The 19,207-nt window shown below is 34.7% G+C and overlaps 1 protein-coding gene across 18 annotated transcripts in view; it reads right to left on the reverse strand.

Annotated features, from left to right (window-relative positions):
• CBLB (Cbl proto-oncogene B) overlaps positions 1-19,207 on the reverse strand; it is a 211,710-nt gene that overhangs the window by 81,365 nt on the left and 111,138 nt on the right. For all 18 annotated transcript variants that reach the window (XR_010132892.1, XR_010132893.1, XM_063703996.1 and 15 more), the window contains exons 5-7: positions 12,421-12,577; positions 6,881-7,002; positions 1,464-1,601 (exon numbers count right to left, since the gene is read on the reverse strand). Coding sequence is in view for 16 of the 18 variants with exons in the window: in XM_063703996.1 (XP_063560066.1) it covers positions 1,464-1,601; positions 6,881-7,002; positions 12,421-12,577 (417 nt within the window). In the remaining 2 variants the exon portion in view is untranslated. The remainder of the gene's footprint in view (positions 1-1,463; positions 1,602-6,880; positions 7,003-12,420; positions 12,578-19,207) is intronic.

Here is a 19,207-nt window from a genome sequence, read left to right on the forward strand (position 1 = left end):
TAGCAAGGACTACCGTCACGCGCCACCATGCCCAGCTAATTTTTTTGCATTTTTTGTAGAGCTAGGGTTTTGCCATGTTGCCCAGCCTGACCTCGAACTCCTGGGCTCAAGTGATCCTCCTGCCTTGGCCTCCCAAAATGCTGGGATTACGGGCGTAAGCCACCACTCCCACTCAAAAGCTCATAGGTTTTTAGAAATTCCTAATTTTTCTTTGTATAAATCTCATCACTTTTTTTCTTTTCTTTCTTTCTTTTTTGCAATTACTTTGAAAAAGGTAAAACTCAAATCATTTGCTCTTTGTTAACTCTGGTGGACTTTCTCCTTCTAGGTTTCTATCAGAATTCATACTGCAGCAAGTTTGATCACGAGCATCTCTAAGTTATCCAGCAAGGCAGAGGGGAAGAAAAAGCAGCATGATCAAGTGCACTGAGAATACAAGGAGAGGACAAAGGGAATGGCATGTGAATAAAACAAATAAGAAGAATCAGACATATTTACTACGAAGGGGCCCAACAGATTGTCCATACTTTGTGTGTGGAGTAATTGGGGGAGAATTCATTATTAATCTAAAAAACAAAGGGGAACGAACTTAACTTATTTTTAAATTTTAAAAAGGAATAGCTTGAGATAAACTAAACTTAGCTATTAACATATAGTCCTGAATATGGAGTTATTATTCGTGTGAAAAAGGAAAGATCTACAGAGAGAAAAGAAAAGGGGTGGAGGGAGAAACAGATAAGAAAGAGAAAAGAAAATCTGGCACTAACAATCAAAATAAAAAAAGTGAAACTGGCTGAGCACAGTGGCTCATGCCTGTAATCCCAGCACTTTGGGAGGCCGAGGCGGGTGGATCATGAGGTCAGGAGATTGAGGCCATCCTGGCTAACACGGTGAAACCCCGTCTCTACTAAAATACAAAAAACTAGCAGGGCATGGTGGCGTACGCCTGTAGTCCCAGCCACTTGGGAGGCTGAGGCAGGGGAATCCCTTGAACCCAGGAGGCGGAGGTTGCAGTGAGCAGAGATTGTGCCACTGCACTCCAGCCTGGCAACAGAGTTAGACTCCATCTCAAAAAACAAAAAAGAAAGAAAAAGTGAAACTAGTAATCTAAGGGTTATATGAAGAAACAGAAGTCAATTATTCTAAATAATTTTCTCTTAATATATAAACAGTTTTACATCCATTTTAAAACTACCTTTAAGTCCCAAGTTTTTATCATATGAAAGATAAAAATTCATGTTGTAATTTGAAGTTGAAATGTATTTGCTATAAAATAGTTTCAAATAATTAGGTTACCTTAAAATGATTATATAAAAAGATGAACAAAAAACTAAGGAACATCCATTATTTCTCAGTCTTAACATAAAAAGCAGCCTTGCTATCCATTTTCGCCATCACAAAGCAATCTTTATTTTTCAAATTCATGAATCATAAGCACTCCAACTTCCATTTCTCATACTTACAATCCTTCCCTGCTGCCATCAATCAGGGCTTGAAATAAGGGCTTGTTATGAGGTATGGTCTGTAAGATATTCCCATCCCCAGTCACATAGCCAATGGCCCACTGTCCCAATCGAGTGCAACTTAACCGGAAAATATAGCTGCAAAACATAAGAAAATTACATCTAATTACATTCAGAATATAAATCAATACTAAACAATTTGTTAGGTTTCTTCCAAGCAAAACAATAAACAGAATCATTTAGAATTCCTGAATACTCCTCATATTCTGTCTTCTAACTTATTTTTAGCAACAATGTACTTCTCCATTTATCAATTTACAAGAGAAACACTGATCATTTCTTTTTATTTAAATACTTTCAGATATATATATAAGAAAATAAACAAGATTGTAAACTAGGGATTTTTTTACCATCATCATCAGGATGCGGTGTATGGAAATGCTGATGGCATGGAATAGCTACAAAATAAATCACTCTTGGAATGTAAAAATAAAATAAATAAGTAAAAATTTAAATTTAACTTGCCTACCTCAGACGAAAACTGAGCCAGTTTCTACTGTAGAACTCAATATATTCCTTTGTAATTGAGACATAAAAATTAGGGTTTTGTTTTTTTTTTTTTTTGAGATGGAGTCTTACTCTGTCACCCAGGCTTAGAACTCGATATATTCCTTTGTAATTTAGACATTAAAACTAGTTTGTTTGTTTTTTTTGAGACAGAGTCTCACTCTATCACCCAGGCTGTAGTGCAGTGGCGCCATCTCGGCTCACTGCAACCTCCGCCTCCCAGGTTCAAGCGATTCTCCTGCCTCAGCCTCCTGAGTAGCTGGGACTACAGGCATGTGCCAAGACGCCCAGCTAATTTTTTGTATTTTTGTTGTTGTTGTTATTTTGTTGTTGTTTGTTTTGTTTTTGAGACAGAGTCTTGCTCTGTCGCCCATGCTGGAGTGCAGTGGCGCAATCACGGCTCACTGCAAGCTCCGCCTCCCAGGTTCACGCTATTCTCCTGCCTCAGCCTCCCGAGTAGCTGGGACCACAGGTGCCCGCCACCACACCCAGCTAATTTTTTTGTATTTTTAGTAGAGACGGGGTTCACCGTGTTAGCCAGGATGGTCTCGATCTCCTGACCTCGTGATCTGCCCGCCTTGGCCTCCCAAAGTGCTGGGATTACAGGCATGAGCCACCGCCGCGCCTGGCCAATTTTTTGTATTTTTAATAGAGACCACATTAGCCAGGATGGTCTCGATATCCTGACCTCGTGATCCACCCGCCTCGGCATCCCAAAGTGCTGGGATTACAGGCGTGAGCCACCGCACCCGGCCAACTGTTAAAAAAATAGTAACTTTTCTTTCAGGTATTCCTGCCATTCATCCCTAAAGCTCAAAAGTGCAAATTAGGTAATTTCATGCCTGCCATCTAACCATGTCAAATTCAGTATCTTACAAGGGGAAGTTAAGATAGTTCAAAAATATAAATCAAAATCAAGTCCCTTGAAACTAATATCCAACAAAAGGAGGCAGCAACTTGGCTTTAAATCCATCATTATCATTTATGTATTCATTTAGCTATCTATGTACTTATTTCATTTTAGATCATTTCTCTTTATTTGAGTGTACTGCATTCAATCTTTCTATCAGGATATCCTTCTGGATTTTATTACCCATTAAGCAGAACAAAAACAAACCAACTTAAATCTGTTGGCTATATTTTAATATTCTAGCTGCTGTATGTATGTGGCAGACACAAGTATGTCAAAATATACTTTAGTCATTGATAGACCAAGCACTATAAATGTAACTTGAAAGATATACTTTAACATACATAATGGCTGCAGTCACTGGATTTAATTAACTTGTATATTTAGTAGTAGAGTGTAATTTCATCTTTGGACAAACTAGAATTTAAAAAAAGAAGTGATTTTTAAATATTAAAAACTTTATATTGGTGATAGAATCTTTGGAAAGAACTTTTCAAAAAAGTCTAAAAACATATATCCCTAGAGAAACTGAAAATAGGATATCAATCTGTCAATTATTGGCATTCTTAATCAAAATCAGATAAAATAATGCCACAGAGACTTACGGCTATGATATTATGAGAAGTGCCAAAAATAACAGAAAGTCACTATAAATTATAATTCAGAAGGACATTATTAAACTGTTACGTAAAAAAATTAATGATAAAATTCCTTCAAATTAAGTCAAAAGTTAAAATCTTAAAAATCTGTGTACTATGAATCTCAGCAAAGTTTACAGCGTATTAACATGAAGAAAATAATTACACATCTGCATTGCTAGTAATTTTAAATGTAATTCCAAATCTATTCATATACTAAGAATCTAGTAGATACTGAAATACATACTTGTGAAATTGCTCACATTTTTAATTCATGTCCTTCTCTGTTGCTCTAAACATTGTTTTGGGATGGTGTTTCTAAAACTCATTATTATACAGAAGGTTCAAGCAATTCATGTATATAAGAGATAGTAATACCAGCAATCTGGTAAGAGCCAAGGGCATTTTAGAACAATTTCTTCCTCTCATGCACCTTTTTCCTATTCCATTTAATTTGCTGCTGACCCTTTGGCTGGTGGATACCCCTTCCCAACCTCAAGTGAATTTTTGGCTTATTTTTAGCACCTTGCTCTCTTAAACAACATGCTTAATTTAAGCAAATTGGGGCCAGGAGTGGTGGCTCACACCTGTAATCCCAGCACGTTGGGAGACTGAGCAAGGTGGATCATTTGAGGCCAGGAGTTCGAGGCCAGCATGGCCAACATGGCGAAAACCCATCTCCACTAAAAATACAAAAAAACTGGCAAGGCATGATGGTACATGCCTGTAGTCCCAGCTACTCAGGAGGCTGAGGCATGAGAATCGTTTGAACCCAGGAGGTGGAGCTTACAGTGAGCCAAGATAGTACCACTGCACTCCTGCCGGGTGAACACAATAAGACTCTGTCTCAAAAAAAAAAAAAAGTTAAAAAAAAAAATATATGCATATAAAATGAAGTATCTTTCATGTTGACGAGGTGGTTTAGGGTTCAATGCCACTCTTGTCACCTAATGAACACTTCACTTAGATTTCCAAATGTTACTACCTTCACCCCATAACTCATATTTTGTCAGATGGATCCCCAATAATAAAGCACAACCTAAGGAGCCAAAATGTCCTTGAAGTAAATCCAATTGTTTTCTATACTATGAAGTCAAAGACATGAAATACTTTCCAAGATAAAAAAAAAAAAATGTTAAACACAGATATTCTCCAAAGCAAATATTTGTTACAGTTTTTTTTTTATTCATTAAGGGTGTTTTCCTAAACACATCTTTAGTACCCATGTCATACTTTACACATTATAATTTGTTATATATTATTTATTTCATCATTAGCTACCTAAAATTTAGTAGAAAAAATCATTACATGGCAAGTTAGGAAGGAAAGAAGGATTTTTTTCTCAGAGGACATTATTCTAGTTTTTTAAGGTATGACTGATATACAAAAAAGCTGTATAAAATGTATATATTGTACACATTTGAAGATAAGTTTACTGGTGGGTCTTATGATATTCTTATCAGAGGGCAGTATTTTTTTACTAAGAGAACTTTTCCAAATAGTAATGAGACCTGGCTGTTGTTCTCAATATTGTAATTCTTGTTCTCCATGATACTGAACAAGAAAACAAAACCAAAAATAAAGGCCTCAGTTCCCTCATTATTTCTATGATTGGACAGGAAAATTTATTAAATAACTCACGTTAAATTTTGTATGACTGCATAATTCCAACCACAACACATTTTTCACATCATACGCCAAGAGCAAGAAAGATACTTTATATGATGTCATTCAAGAGAGTAAAAACTATGGAAAAATCTGGTCATGAGAGATTCTTGAATGAAACAAAATCATTCATCTAAACCACTGTCAATATGCAAAATAACTGACCTTCTCTCATGGTTACAATGAGAACTAACTCTCCTTAGTCTAAATAGAAGATTTCAGTGGAAGCCAAACTGTTTTTGTATTCACTAGCTCCTTTTTCAAATACACTATATAAATTCTTAAAAAGACAAAAATATGGAAATTTTCATAATGGCAGAGAAGAAAAAATCAGCACTATTGGCTTGCACTTAAAAAAAAAAACTGTTTTGGCCAGGCATGGTGGCTCACGCCTGTAATCCCAGCACTTTGGGAGACCAAGGTGGGCAGATCACGAGGTCAGGAGATCAAGACCATCCTGACCAACATGGTGAAACCCCGTCTCTACTAAAAATACAAAAAATAGCTGGGCGTGGTGGCACATGCCTGTAATCCCAGCTACTTGGGAGGTTAAGGCAGGAGAATTGCTCGAACCAGTGAGTCGAAGGTTGCAGTGAACAGAGATTGTGCCATTGCACTCCAGCCTGGTGACAGAGCAAGACTCCATCTCAAAAACAAAGCAAAACAAAACAAAACAAAAATGTTATAAAGTACAAACATTATATACACCATAAACCAAATAAAAATGATACTAGAAAAAAAAGGTAGTCTTAAAAACCAGCACCAAATTCATCCCTAAAATGAAATGTTCTCTATATGAAAATCAGAGCACTAATGAATACCAGAATAGCATCTGAAATGTGAGGACTCTGACAAGCAGGTCTCTAATATCCCTACTGCTGTACTCAGCATACTGCCTGACATAGCACAAATGCCTACTATGTGCCTAATGCATTTTTAGATGAAATACATGGGAAAATGCACTGAACCATGGAAGAGACAGATTTTCTGGATCCAGATTTGCCATTAATAAGGTGTAATTTCTTGGCCAAAGCCACAGGGGCTGACCAACCTCTCCAAGTCTCATTTAGTTTCATCATGTGGAAAATAAAATATAAATTCTGAGGCTATAATAAAACACGAGGCATTATGAAAAAAGTTTTCAAGGACACAAAATTGGTTTTGATTATAACAATAGGTTTATATATGCTTATGGATATACATGTATTTGTTCATAAACTTACATGTATATTTATGTGTTCATGTGCATGTATATGTACTTATATTTATCAGAGAGCCTAAATGAATGTCTTAAAAATACCCTAAAGTAATGAACATAAGACTGTTCTATTTATTTGTTCTTTAGCACAGTATTCAAGTATTCAAATATATACATTCAATTTTGCACATAAACACGGATATCATGAAAACAGAAAGGAGACCATATCCCCTTTCACTTTATGAATACCAAGTTTCAGAGTAAGCACAATGTATCAATTTAAAACATTATATTAAGAAGCACCATTTTGGTCTTTTACCTTTTCTAGCCCCCTCCCAAGCATGCCATCAGTGGGTATTGCTGGCTGACTTAGGAACAAACCATGGAGAATTTTTCATCTTTGGATATATCACATAATATTACTGCTAAAAAGTCTTACCTTCCGGGTTTGGTGCTATATTTCTGTAGTCGTGCTTTAACTTCATCATACGTGAGAAATGCCATGTAACCTGGATGTGTCACAGCTAAGAAATTCCAATTCCGCAAAATAGAGCCCCAAGGCTAAAAAATAAAAAAATTAAAAGAGATTAGTATCTAGAGAATATCAAATATTCTGATTACATACTGAACCATATTTAATACACTTAACATTACCTTGGATATTTTAAAAGTTAATCTGACCTTACGTGGTTTAGGTCAACCTTTGTTACTTAACAGCAGATGTTCAAGTCTATTGTTCTTTACAGAAATATGATTAGGCAGAAAACAGATTTTTTCAGGAAGAGAATACAGAGAACAAAAAAGAAAACCACAAAATCTCTTCTCTACACAGCCTATTCTCACTATGGCACTTGTGACCATTGTAAAACACAAATGAAATAATTCTTTTGTTCAAAGCCTTCTAACTTTGAATAAAAGTCAAAGTCCTCATATATCACTTAGAAGGACTTTACAAGGTTTGATCCCCAGCAGTTCCCTTTTTTGTCTCCACCTGCTATAACTCTCCCACTTTCTGCATCTTCTCCAGCCTGCTATTGTCTTGAACAAAAAAGCCCTCTTCCCCCTCAGAGACTTTGTATTTGCCGATGCCTTTACTTGAATTTTCTTCCCCCAAATATCCATCTCATTCCTGTCTCCAAATGTCACTTCCTCAATGAAGCCTTCTCTGACCAGTGTATTTAAAACTGTTACCTCTTGCCATATTCTTCACCTCCCTGTATGTCTGTTAACTGTTAACAACTGCTTCATTTTACACAGTAAGAAACCATATCATAGAACTTGCATGACTTGGCAAAGGTTACACATTAACCATAAGCTACATAAGGGCAAGGGACATGCCTGTCTTGCTCACCCATGGGATGCCAGGACCAATGCAAGTGTCAGATAATAGTAATCAGCCAGGGATAATTGTCATTGAACAGATAGATCCTCTAAATAGTGACTTGTGTAAAAGGCTAGTGTTAACACTACAGTAGTCACATCTGGCTTAACTGTACATAACTATAAGCTTAGGAAAGGTTTAGGGTTTAAAATTGAGTTACATAAAAACAAAACTTTTCACAGAAGTATTTGGTTTGTACCACTGTATCATTCTCTCTTTAATCTGATTAGTTGTCTCTCCAGTTACCAGGGCAAGAGAAAAAAGGCAGTCAGTGAAAGACAACTTTACTCAAGGGTGTGGATGAATCATCTCCGCGATTTTTTTAAGGCTGAAGCTACATTTATTCCAAGGAACTGGCAGCATACTCTATCCGATGTGCCAGATTATTAAATCTTCTACATAAAAGAAAAAAAAAAGTATTTTTACGTTGCCATGTTAAATCTGTTAAAACAGTCATCCTAGACATGATTACTGGTAGAAAGGTCCTGCTTTTGTTTGTTTTGAGACTTGTTCCTCATTATTGTTAAGCAAGTTACAAATTTACAAGGCAGAATTCTGCAAGGATTATATCCCTTGAGATGAGGATAACAAAGAATGATTTAGTAATAATGAAGTTTTTTAGCCTTTTTCAACATAACAAGAAAAATCTTTGGGGTATTTCCCCATCACACTAAAATACCTAATTGGGCAAGAAAGGCGCTCTAGAGAATAATAATACGAGAGGTTGAAAAAAAATGCATGTTTTTAATTTTCTTCCTAATGCATGACTAAAAACTGCATTAAACATTACTTGGAAAATGTCAGCATATATTTTAAAAAACTGAGCAATAACTGTTATTCTAGACCCTAGTTTTTGTTTTGCTTTGTTCTACCCATCTATGAAGGACAAGGATGAAAGAAATACCAAACAAATATTTGGGTCACTTCCATTAAAGTCCACACAAATTAGTGGAAGAGTGGTTGAAAAAAAATGCTAAACTTTATAGAGCACCAATGCACAGATCAAAATACAAGTAAAAAAGTTAAGTTGGAGTTTTGAGCCAACTGCTACAGTATTTAGCAACTATTTCTTAGTACATAATCCAGAGGGCCAGCTTCTAATTGCAAAAATATTTATGTAATAGAATGAGTCTGTGTATTGTTTTCCTGGTATGCAGCCCATTCAAAACAGAAACATGTAGTACTTATGTGCTTTTTCTTTTTAAAGTATTTCCACAACTACTGGCTTAAAAAAGGCAAAACAAAGTGCTTTGGAGAGTAACTTTTTTTTATTTTGTTTTTCAGATTGAAGAAATTTTTGTGTGTACAAGAACATAAAATTATCTAGAAACTTTTAAATGACTATAGAAATTAATGAAGTGAATAAAGGAGACAAGTCCCTCCATTCTCCCAAATGCTACTATTTTCAAGAAGAGCCAGTTACTGACTTACAACTTAAGTTGGAAGAGGGTCCTTGGCTGGTCTGCCTAGACACTCTCTATAATTCTTTGCTACAACTGAGGACTTTCCTCTTCTTTGATTTTCCTCACTATTCCACTGATGCTACACATTCCATAGTCACTAGGATATTCTACTAAAATACTCCGTCCTTATCCTGCTACCCCCAAATGTAGTGCCCCATTTCTCAGTGACCCCTTTTTTTCTAACAGTGGGGATATAGAGGAAAAGGGGAACAACAGCCCCAGGGAGAAGGAAGGGAGAAGCAAAATCCCTATAATTTCTTTCCAGGACTAATATTAGCATGTGCGGATTCCAGCATCTCTAAGTGACTTTGAAAGAAAAGAGAAGGATAAAGAAAAGGAAAGAAGGAAGAAGAGGAAATGAGGAAGGTGACCACAGTAAGATCCCTCCAGTGACTCCCAAGTATTTGTTCAGGTTCTGCCTGCATATAAGAATGAAAGCCAAGAGGAAGCAAACATTTTTACTTCTTTCATTCCCTCTGCAATTCTCAACTTCATCTCCTGCCCCCCCACTGGCTCCTTCTTCTGCTAGTTTCTCTACTTCAGACCCCAAATTCTAAGTGTACCTTGCTCACCTTCAGTTCCCTTTCTGCTAAATACCCCACTCCCAATAATTTAGTCAGAAGAAGTCACTGCCAATTAACTACTAATATCATGGCTATAGCTGAATGTATGTTCCCGCAGTCACACAGTATTAGCAAAACATATTTTCATACAGAATATATAAATGTAAGGATTTAATAAATATAATACATTTAAGAAAATCACTTAATTTTTAAAGTTGTATAAAAATAAAAGATCAGCAAAAGTTAAACCATCTACTTCTCTATAAACAGAACCAATTTTATCATATTTTAAGGCACACATACGATTATATTCAAAGCATTTGATTACAGCATAGAAATAAACGGAATGATGAATCTCAGAAATACACAGGGGCTAACAAGAGTTCTTCAGCTGCTTCTGTAATCATGTTTTTAAAATGATTAGGCATTCCCTAGCCCAGGTAAGATTTTCATTTCATGATATAAAACTTTTCACAGTAGCTTGACTTAAAAATAGCCCTTTCTTTTCCCATCCCAGTGAAAGTAAATAAGATATATTTCCTTAGAGTATTAAGGTTGACTTGTGCTGTTTTAAAGTAAAATAGCTTATAAGAAAATATGTCCACATATTAAATAGCAGTTTAGGTAATTGTTTAACCAACATTAAGTTGCCCTCATACTTTCAATATATAACTGCAAGGAATTCTAGCATTTAATACCCACAGTAAAAAGTCATCCAGGCTCACCACAAAAAATATACTCACTTCCTAGAATGAGCAGTTAGGTTTAATGTAGGAAGATTACTTTTACTCTCTTCCTTGACAAGGTGAAGAAGCAAAGCTCTTACTATTTAGAATGTCTTTGTATCATGTTAAATAAATAAGATATTCTGTAAAATTATCAGAAACCTTTAAAGAAAGGAGAGGTTCCATTATAAACTGACCAGTATCAGATAACTTTTTTTTCTAAAATATATCTTAAAATCTTTGAAAAAACATAAACTGTCAAACTATAATACATACACCAAGGGAATAATCATGAATTTAAAAAATTTAAAATAATCAAAAGCACACTTTCATCAGTGATTTATGTAATTGCTTACCCTATGTAGAAGGTAGAATTATGATTCTGTAATTGTAATGAAGTGAAATATATCCTATATGTATTTTTTTTTTTTTTTTGAGACAGAGTCTCGCTCTGTTGCCCAGGCTGGAGTGCAGTGACACAATATCAGCTCACTGCAAGCTCTGCCTCCCGGGTTCACATCATTCTCCTGCCTCAGCCTCCCAAGTAGCTGGGACTACAGGTGCTCGTCACCACGCCCAGCTAATTTTTTGTATTTTTAGTAGAGGCGGGGTTTCACATCCTATATGTATTGTTGACAGGAGTTAATCTCTCTTCTATTAATGGGTTCCTTCATAAATTAAAAGCTAATCCTGTGCATTGTGGTTTTTATTACAAAACCAGTCATCCAATCCTTGCTAGCTAGTGCCAAGCAAAATTATAAATCAGAGAAGTAAAGTTCATGTAACATGAAAAACATGAAATCAGCATTATACTCGATATTTGTTGAAAGCATGTTTCAAAGAGAATCAATGTTACTTCAGATTAAAATGATAAAAATTAATATCAGAACATAAGTAAGCCCAGTCTGATCAATTTACCTCATTTACTATATAATTTATGTTACCAAATCATAAAAATGTTAAGCAGAAAATTTTTATTTTGTGACTACTTGAACTGAATCCCACAGATGATACACATTTTAGTGGCAGAGTCAAACTCAAAACACAAATTTCAAGTCTTCATGTTTAAGATAATTCCATTAAGGCATGCAAAAGAAGAAAATGATAGTATCCATATAACGCTACCTTCTTCTAATTTGCTATGTGAAAACAATTATGGAAGATAATTTAAAGGGAAAAACAATAAGCACAACAAAAATGTTCATCTTAAAGTTGTTTACATTAGAGAAAATGTGGGAAAAGACCTAAATTTTTCAAAAGAGAGCTTTGTTAATACTGACATACTATTTTGAATGAATATGACAAGGGAACTGATGAAGAATATTTATTGACTTTGAAAAATGTTCATTACACATGGTTGAATGTGCAAAGCAATTTACAAAATAAGTACAGGACACAGTTCTGTCCTATACAGAACAGTCTGATATTTCTAAGTTTACTATTTCCCTTTTGACCTAATAAACACAGAAGGCAAAGGGAAAGATTTTAGATCTAGCTGGCAAATGCCCACCTCCAGTTGTTGCATTCTATCCATCATTGTGCTAAAAGATCAACAAAATAAAGTAAGAAACTAAGTAGAGAGTTTAAAACAAAGCTCTTTTGGATGGATCCTCTCAAAGCTAACAAGCAGCCACCAGGCTCACAGCATCTGATAACTCCAAACTTAAGCCAAATGGCTCTAAACTTTTAACAATGACCAAACATACCAATAAAATTACAGACTAATAGGAATGACACTATTTTCCATATGTTTGTTTATGTGTGTGTGTGTGAGAGAGAGAGAAACAGAGAGAAAAGACAGGGAGAGAGAAGAAGGGAATGGATAGACTAAGCAAGTATAAACTTACCTGAAACAGCCTGGTAAAAATATCAAATTCAAAAACTGAAATGTAATCATTGCAAGTTAAATCAATTGTTGATTTTAGAGCCATTGCTTCCAGGCCAGAGCTAATTTGGTGGACCTCATGAAGGCACTGTCTGAATACTTTCCATGGTACGATAGTTCTGTGCAAGGTGGAAAAAAAGGGAAATAATTGAATCAAGTATCATTTAAGAAATACCTCCCTTTGAAGCAGCAAAATTCAATAATAAAATTAATATAATTGTATTTGTACTACCAGACAAATATTTGAGAATATTGTTCATATTTCAGAACAAATGTAGTGGGTTCTGTTTAACTCAATTATTTTGCATTTGCTAAAAATATGACAAAAATTTAAATTAATTTTCTCTCAAACAGTCCTAGGCTATCAAGATAGCTATAGAAACATATCTGAAAAAAGGTATTAGGTCAAAGTCTTATGTGTCATGACCTCTTCATGTGTGTATACAAGGTTATTTAATAATGAATCAATATTTAATTCTCATTTTCTAAAAACAGTCATAAGATGATGGGTCCATATAATAACAGAAATCCTTTATTCATTGCACAAATGAGTAATATGTATCAACCAATTCAAGAAGGCTAAGGTAGAAAGCCATCGAGACATTTCTGCCACAACCCTGATGTTTTCTGCAGAGATGAAAAACATATGTTATCTAACTTTTCATATTAATACAAAAGAAAAACTTAATTTTTAAACCAACCACAATGGTTATATCATGGGAGTTTATTCAATATTTATTACTTTATTCTGACTGATTATCATTCGACAAAATTTTAACATGTTATGCAGTTACATGATTCAAAAAATTTAGAAGAGCACAGAATGGTAACTAGGGAAACGTCTCTCAACCTATCCCCACCTGACCAGTTTCCAACTCACCTACCCTCTTTCCCACCATGAAAATTAGTGACACCCAGGATGCATTTCTTAGTTAACCTTCCTGCTTCAGAATAATGCCTATTCCTAATTCAGCAGAAGAAAGAAATCATTCAGTTTTAAAAACTTAAACTACAATTTTTACAACAGAATAGCATAAAAGCCGTCCCTCTTATAAGATAACATCCTCTTATAAGATAGCAAATACTTAAATCTTAGGTTTCCTTTACCAGTATCTCTGAAATACAAGACTCAGGCAGAATAAACTAAATTGTGCCTGGCCCCATTCTATATCAATCCTCTTCAATGAGATATCACCATAAAGGTACAACTTTCATATTCATTCAATAATTTTCTATAGCAGTGTTTGTCAAACTTCAGCATGCATCCAAATTATCTGAAGGGCTTGTTAACATAGCCTGATCCTCAACCCAAGATATTATGATTCAGTAGCATTGGGGTGGGTCCTGAACATTGACAGCTATAAAATGTTCCCTGAGGCTGCTGCTGCTGCTGCTGCTCTAGAGACAACACTTTGAGAGCCTACTATACCTATTCATTGCTAAAACAAGGCACTGTTGGGGAAATACAATTATAGAAATAAAGATAACATCTTTGTCTTTGAAGATCACACTTTAGGGACAGAAGTAAAACCTGTAATGCTAAAGAATCTAGAGTGGGGTACGTAAGGACATGCTAGCTGGGTGATGGATATACAGCAAGGGCTGGAGGGATTCCAGAGAAGTAGTCTGTGGGAAGTGGCATAAATTAATGGTGAGACAGGTTGACAACACTATGCTGTATTTATAAGAGAGTTTAGGTTTCAGGTACCATTAAAAGAAGAAAAATATGAGGCTTAATACCTCAAAAAGTGTTTCTCTATGTATGAAAAAAACAGGAAACCACAGAGACTGAGGAGAGATACCACATCAGATGCCATTTAGAAGAAACACACGTCAGGCTCTGATTAAGGTTAACAAAATGCTGCTGTTTTAAAAAAAAAAAAAAGGAACACTCTTAAGAATATTAGGAAGCTGTTGATTTACAATGAAGTATAAATATGCAATTATGTCCAGCTTCATTATAATTACCATAAAACTAATGTCTAAGAAGTATATTTTTCTTTTCCAAATTAAAGTTTCAAATACTCAGCACACAAAAGGGACATTGATCATGATACTCAGAGTAAAAAAATATGATCAGGGAACCACTGACTTCAGAACAGTATAAATTTTATTTTTTGTATGAAGAAGTTAAAGCATTTTTGTTTCGTATATAAAGTATACAATGTAAAGTGGTCAAATTGTCAATATTTATTTTGTGTATAACCTATAAAGTTTTTTTAAAAAGGCCAAATAGACATCTTCCACATCTGTTACTATAAAAATTATTCTAATCTAGCATTTACAGTGAATTCAATTCATAACTCTTTTGAGCACTCAGTGATTTCCCAGAGCCAGTTATACGAGATGTATGAACTTAAGAAAATTTTAGTCTTAATGTACCCCTTCATAATAACAATTTACAAAAGGACAAGCTACATTTCCACAGTACTTGTGTAAATGAAACTTTGTCAGATTACTTGTGATAAACCTCAAATCCGAAGAGGCATTCACTGGAATCTTAATTAGTGGTAGTAATAGGGATTAGGAAGCCAGGGCATTATTTTGTTAACTTTTCATATATGAGTGTTTGTGCAACAGATAACCCTCATTTGATCACTTCAGCAAAACACCCATTACTGTGTAGGAGGTGGGGCTGGAGAACAGAGGTAGGGGGAAGGGGATTTCAAGAATGAAGAATAGAAATAGAGTACAACAACAAAGTCTTTAAAAACAAACAAAAAAATTAGATTATTCTAAACTGTTGCACTAAGGCTCTAAACTTTCTTAAGACTAAGTGGCTACCATTCTTCTCTGAGGTATATGAGAGGAAGGGAACCCAGAAAGCATGAATTTTCACACCTCCATTTAAACTTCTGCAAAAAGACAGTGGTGGTTTCTACTACCTCTTCCTTTAGAGATGAAGCAAATGAGAGAAAATATCAATGGCAAATTGTTTTACAAATGTAGAAATTTCAGGGTGCTGGCAGAGACCTGGGAAGAAGAAAAGGGAAGAGAGAGAGAGAGAGAGAGAGAAAATAAAAAGGCCAACTAAACTCCAAGTTTTCACTAATCCAAAAATCTTTCAATATATTCTATTGACCCTTACAATTATAAACCACTTAAGTTGCAGGCTGAATCGCTTTTAAAATACAGTGAACAAGTATAAGTAACTGTCAATCTACAAAGAATAGAATACACGACCAATGGATAGCCATGCACCTGTAATAATAATATAATTTCAGGATCTTTTTATTTCAAATAAGAGTAAGAACTGCCATTTATTGATGGCTTACTACCACCTATCTATTACACAGAAATCTATTAATGACTTTTTGTTAAAGTGATAGTTCTGTTCACATAATGTCATGAGAGATAAGAACATGATAAATAAGACTATGTTATAATCCTGTTATTAGATAATGAGTTCTAGTCTGTCTACCAAAAAACAATAGTAATCCTCTTTAAAGTCTTGAAAAACAGTATCTTTTCAAAGACAATGGGATTAATCAGATGCAGGGAAATAAATCTGGAAAGGTGTCAGCTGGTCAGTAGTTGACAAATCACTTAATCTTCCAGGCTTGTTTTCTCCTGTGTAAATGTGGAGAAGTGTATTAGATATTCTAATTTGAAAATCCTGCAATTTTAAGAAAAGGTAAGAGGAATGGAAAATAGAAAGTGCGAGGAGAATGATTTCTTTTAAAAAAAAAAGGTAAAATATTTTCATGAAACCACTAGTTCATAAAAGGCTACAGGGTTTTAGTTTCAACTGATAGGAAAAAATGAAAAACATTTCATACAACAAAGGGTGAACATCAACAGAAGCCAGGGTGTTTGCAAACAGGAACTTTTGTATACTACTGGTGTGAATGAGAATTTACACAGCACTTCTAGAAGGCAATTTGGAAACAAATTTCAAAAGCCTATACATTATGACTAAGAATATCTACTTCTAGGGATTTCACCTAAGGAAATTATGTCCAAAAAATACATAGCAGCCAAAGGCCCATCCACAAGTCTTTTATATGCAGTGTTGTTTATAAGAGCAAAATATTTGAAAACAAATACGTTCACTAGTAACAATTTTGTGCAGAAAAATATTTATTGTCATGGAAAAGTGTTCATGGGATACTACTAAATGGAAATAGTATTTTTAAAATTTTGTCCTTTATGATCCAATGTTAAACTATAATGTCTGGAGATGCCACAAATTTAATAACTGGCTTGTGGAAGGGATTATAAGTGATTTCAAAAACATATTTTCTGTGTTTGTTCATGGTTTTTAACTTTTTATATGTCTAATATGGTCTAGTGTACTAAAAGAATAGAAGATGTACTAAAACTTTTAAATGTATATAATAGTAGAAGAATCAATGAAAACCACAAAGCAGTGTCTGCTTATGACATAGCTTTATATGTAGAAAATACAAAAATTTTACAGATTAAACTATAGGAAATAAGAAAATTGAACACGGTTGCTGAACACAAAATTGATATAAAATATCAGTTGTAGTTTTTATATTGGCTATATATAACTAGAAAATGAAACTTTAAACATTTAATTTTTATAATGCTATCTAAAAGTCCCAAATAAATAGAAATAAAGCTAACAATAGATGAGCAAGGCAAAAATATCAACATACACCCATACACAGAGATATAAAAAACATAAATAAAGGTATGTAACACTTTAATGGTAGATTCATATTATAAAGAGTCAGTTCTTCCCAAATTAGTCTAAAAATTTAATGTAACTCAAATAAACAATCCCAGGAGGTATTTTTTGTAGTAGATACTAAAAACTGGTTCTGAACTTTATGGGACATGCAAGAGTCAAGAACAAAAAAGGTAATCTTCACTAGGAACATTAACAAGTATATACTCTTTACATTAATTAAGACAATGTGGCATTGGTACAAGCATAAACAAATAGATGGAACAAAACTAAAATTTTAGAAACTTATGTACCCATATATAAACACTGGATGATAGAGTTTGGGTATTTGTTCCTCCCAAACCTCATATTGAACTGTAATCCTCAATTTTGGAGGTAGAGCCCAGTGGGAGGTGATTGGATCATGGGGGCATATTTCCAATGAATGGTTTAGCACCATCTCCTTGGTGCCATCCTGACGACAATGAGTTCTTACAAGATCTGGTTGTTTAAGTGCACGGCACCTCCCCTTGCTCTCTCTTGCTTCTGCTCTCACCACATGTGACATGCAGGCTCTGTTTCACCTTCTGCCATGAGCAAAAGCTCTCTGAGGCCTGCCTGGAAGCCAAGCAGATGCTAATACCATGCCTGTACAGCCTGCATAACCAAGAACCCAATAAACCTCTTCTCTTTATAAATTATAATTGATGTTATATATCCAGTTTCTGTGTTAGGTTGTTTTAGCAGTGCTATAAAGAAATACCTGAGACTGGGTAATTTATAAATAAATAATCGAATGAATAGGTTAATTGTGGTACAGCTATACAATGAAGGAAGGAGAATGAACAAAGTACTGCTACATGCAAGTAAAGAGTTGAATTCCATAAACATAAAGAGAGGAAGAAGCCAGTTTTTTCCAAAAGAGTATAATTAGTATGATTTCAACTATGTATGATTTATGATGGCATGTATCAGAACTACTGGGTGGTGACTATGTACGACTTTCTGACGCGCTGAGAGAGGGTGTCTTCCAAGATGCAGGCAGTAAGGTATTACTACTTTATCTGGGTAGCAGATAAACATGGATACATACTGTAAACATGGATTATGTTTACTTCATAAAAATTTCTCACTCTATATGTATGATTTGTGTACTTTTCCCCATGTACATTAAACTTCAATTATATATTTAAATTTTAAAAAATATTACACTAAAAATCTAAGACTAAAAATCAGATACATGGGAATGAGCAAAGTAACTACCATAATACAAAGAAGGAAATCAACATGTTTGTTTATTGTTGGTTTGTTTTGTTGCTGTGGTATTAGTGGTGGCAGGTGTTTAAGATCCATTGTAGCTCAGGAATATATACTGTCATCCTCATTTTAAACAAAAAGAAAATATGTTCTATATTCAGCAGCCCAACTCTATTTCTAATTTTATGTAAATATTGTCAGAAAATTCACCTTGATCAACTAAGATATGTTCAATGTCAGTATCTTTAAACAGAAGGCAAGCTTTGTTCAGAAGATAATAGGATATTTGTAACATATTTGATATGTTTTGATTACATTATGGACACAAAATATTAGCGCTGTGTTTCCTAAATCTGTTGACATTTTGTATACAGTTATTCCTTGAATCCAACCTTCTTTTATCATGACTCCACTTTTTAAGAATATGAAGACAGATTCTTATGGGACCATTATTACTCTTGCTGTTCTATCAATAAGGGAAAAGCAATTGTTTTCCAGCAACCCACAGAAACAGCATATCAAAACACTCTGGTCACATAGTCACCATATAGCAAGTCATCTTTGATAGGATGGCAACCATAGTTACCAAGGATATTCATAATTAGATTGAACCACTCTTCCTTATACATGAAAATTCCTGACACTGATAAAGACACAGATGCTGAGTATTTATGCTGCATAATTTTTATTTGTCAAAAAGCTCATAACACTTCATCTCTAGTGCAGATAAGTACTACTGTTGCTTATTGTTTGTGTGTCACTTTTCCAGCCAGAAACCTCTGTCATTGGTTGTGCCATTACCCGAGTTTTGCTGAGGCCTGCTGGGCTCATTCCACTGACTCAACCTGGCAGGCCACGC

Source organism: Gorilla gorilla, chromosome 2 (assembly GCF_029281585.2).
Source record: "Gorilla gorilla gorilla isolate KB3781 chromosome 2, NHGRI_mGorGor1-v2.1_pri, whole genome shotgun sequence".
Classification (NCBI taxonomy): domain Eukaryota; kingdom Metazoa; phylum Chordata; class Mammalia; order Primates; family Hominidae; genus Gorilla; species Gorilla gorilla.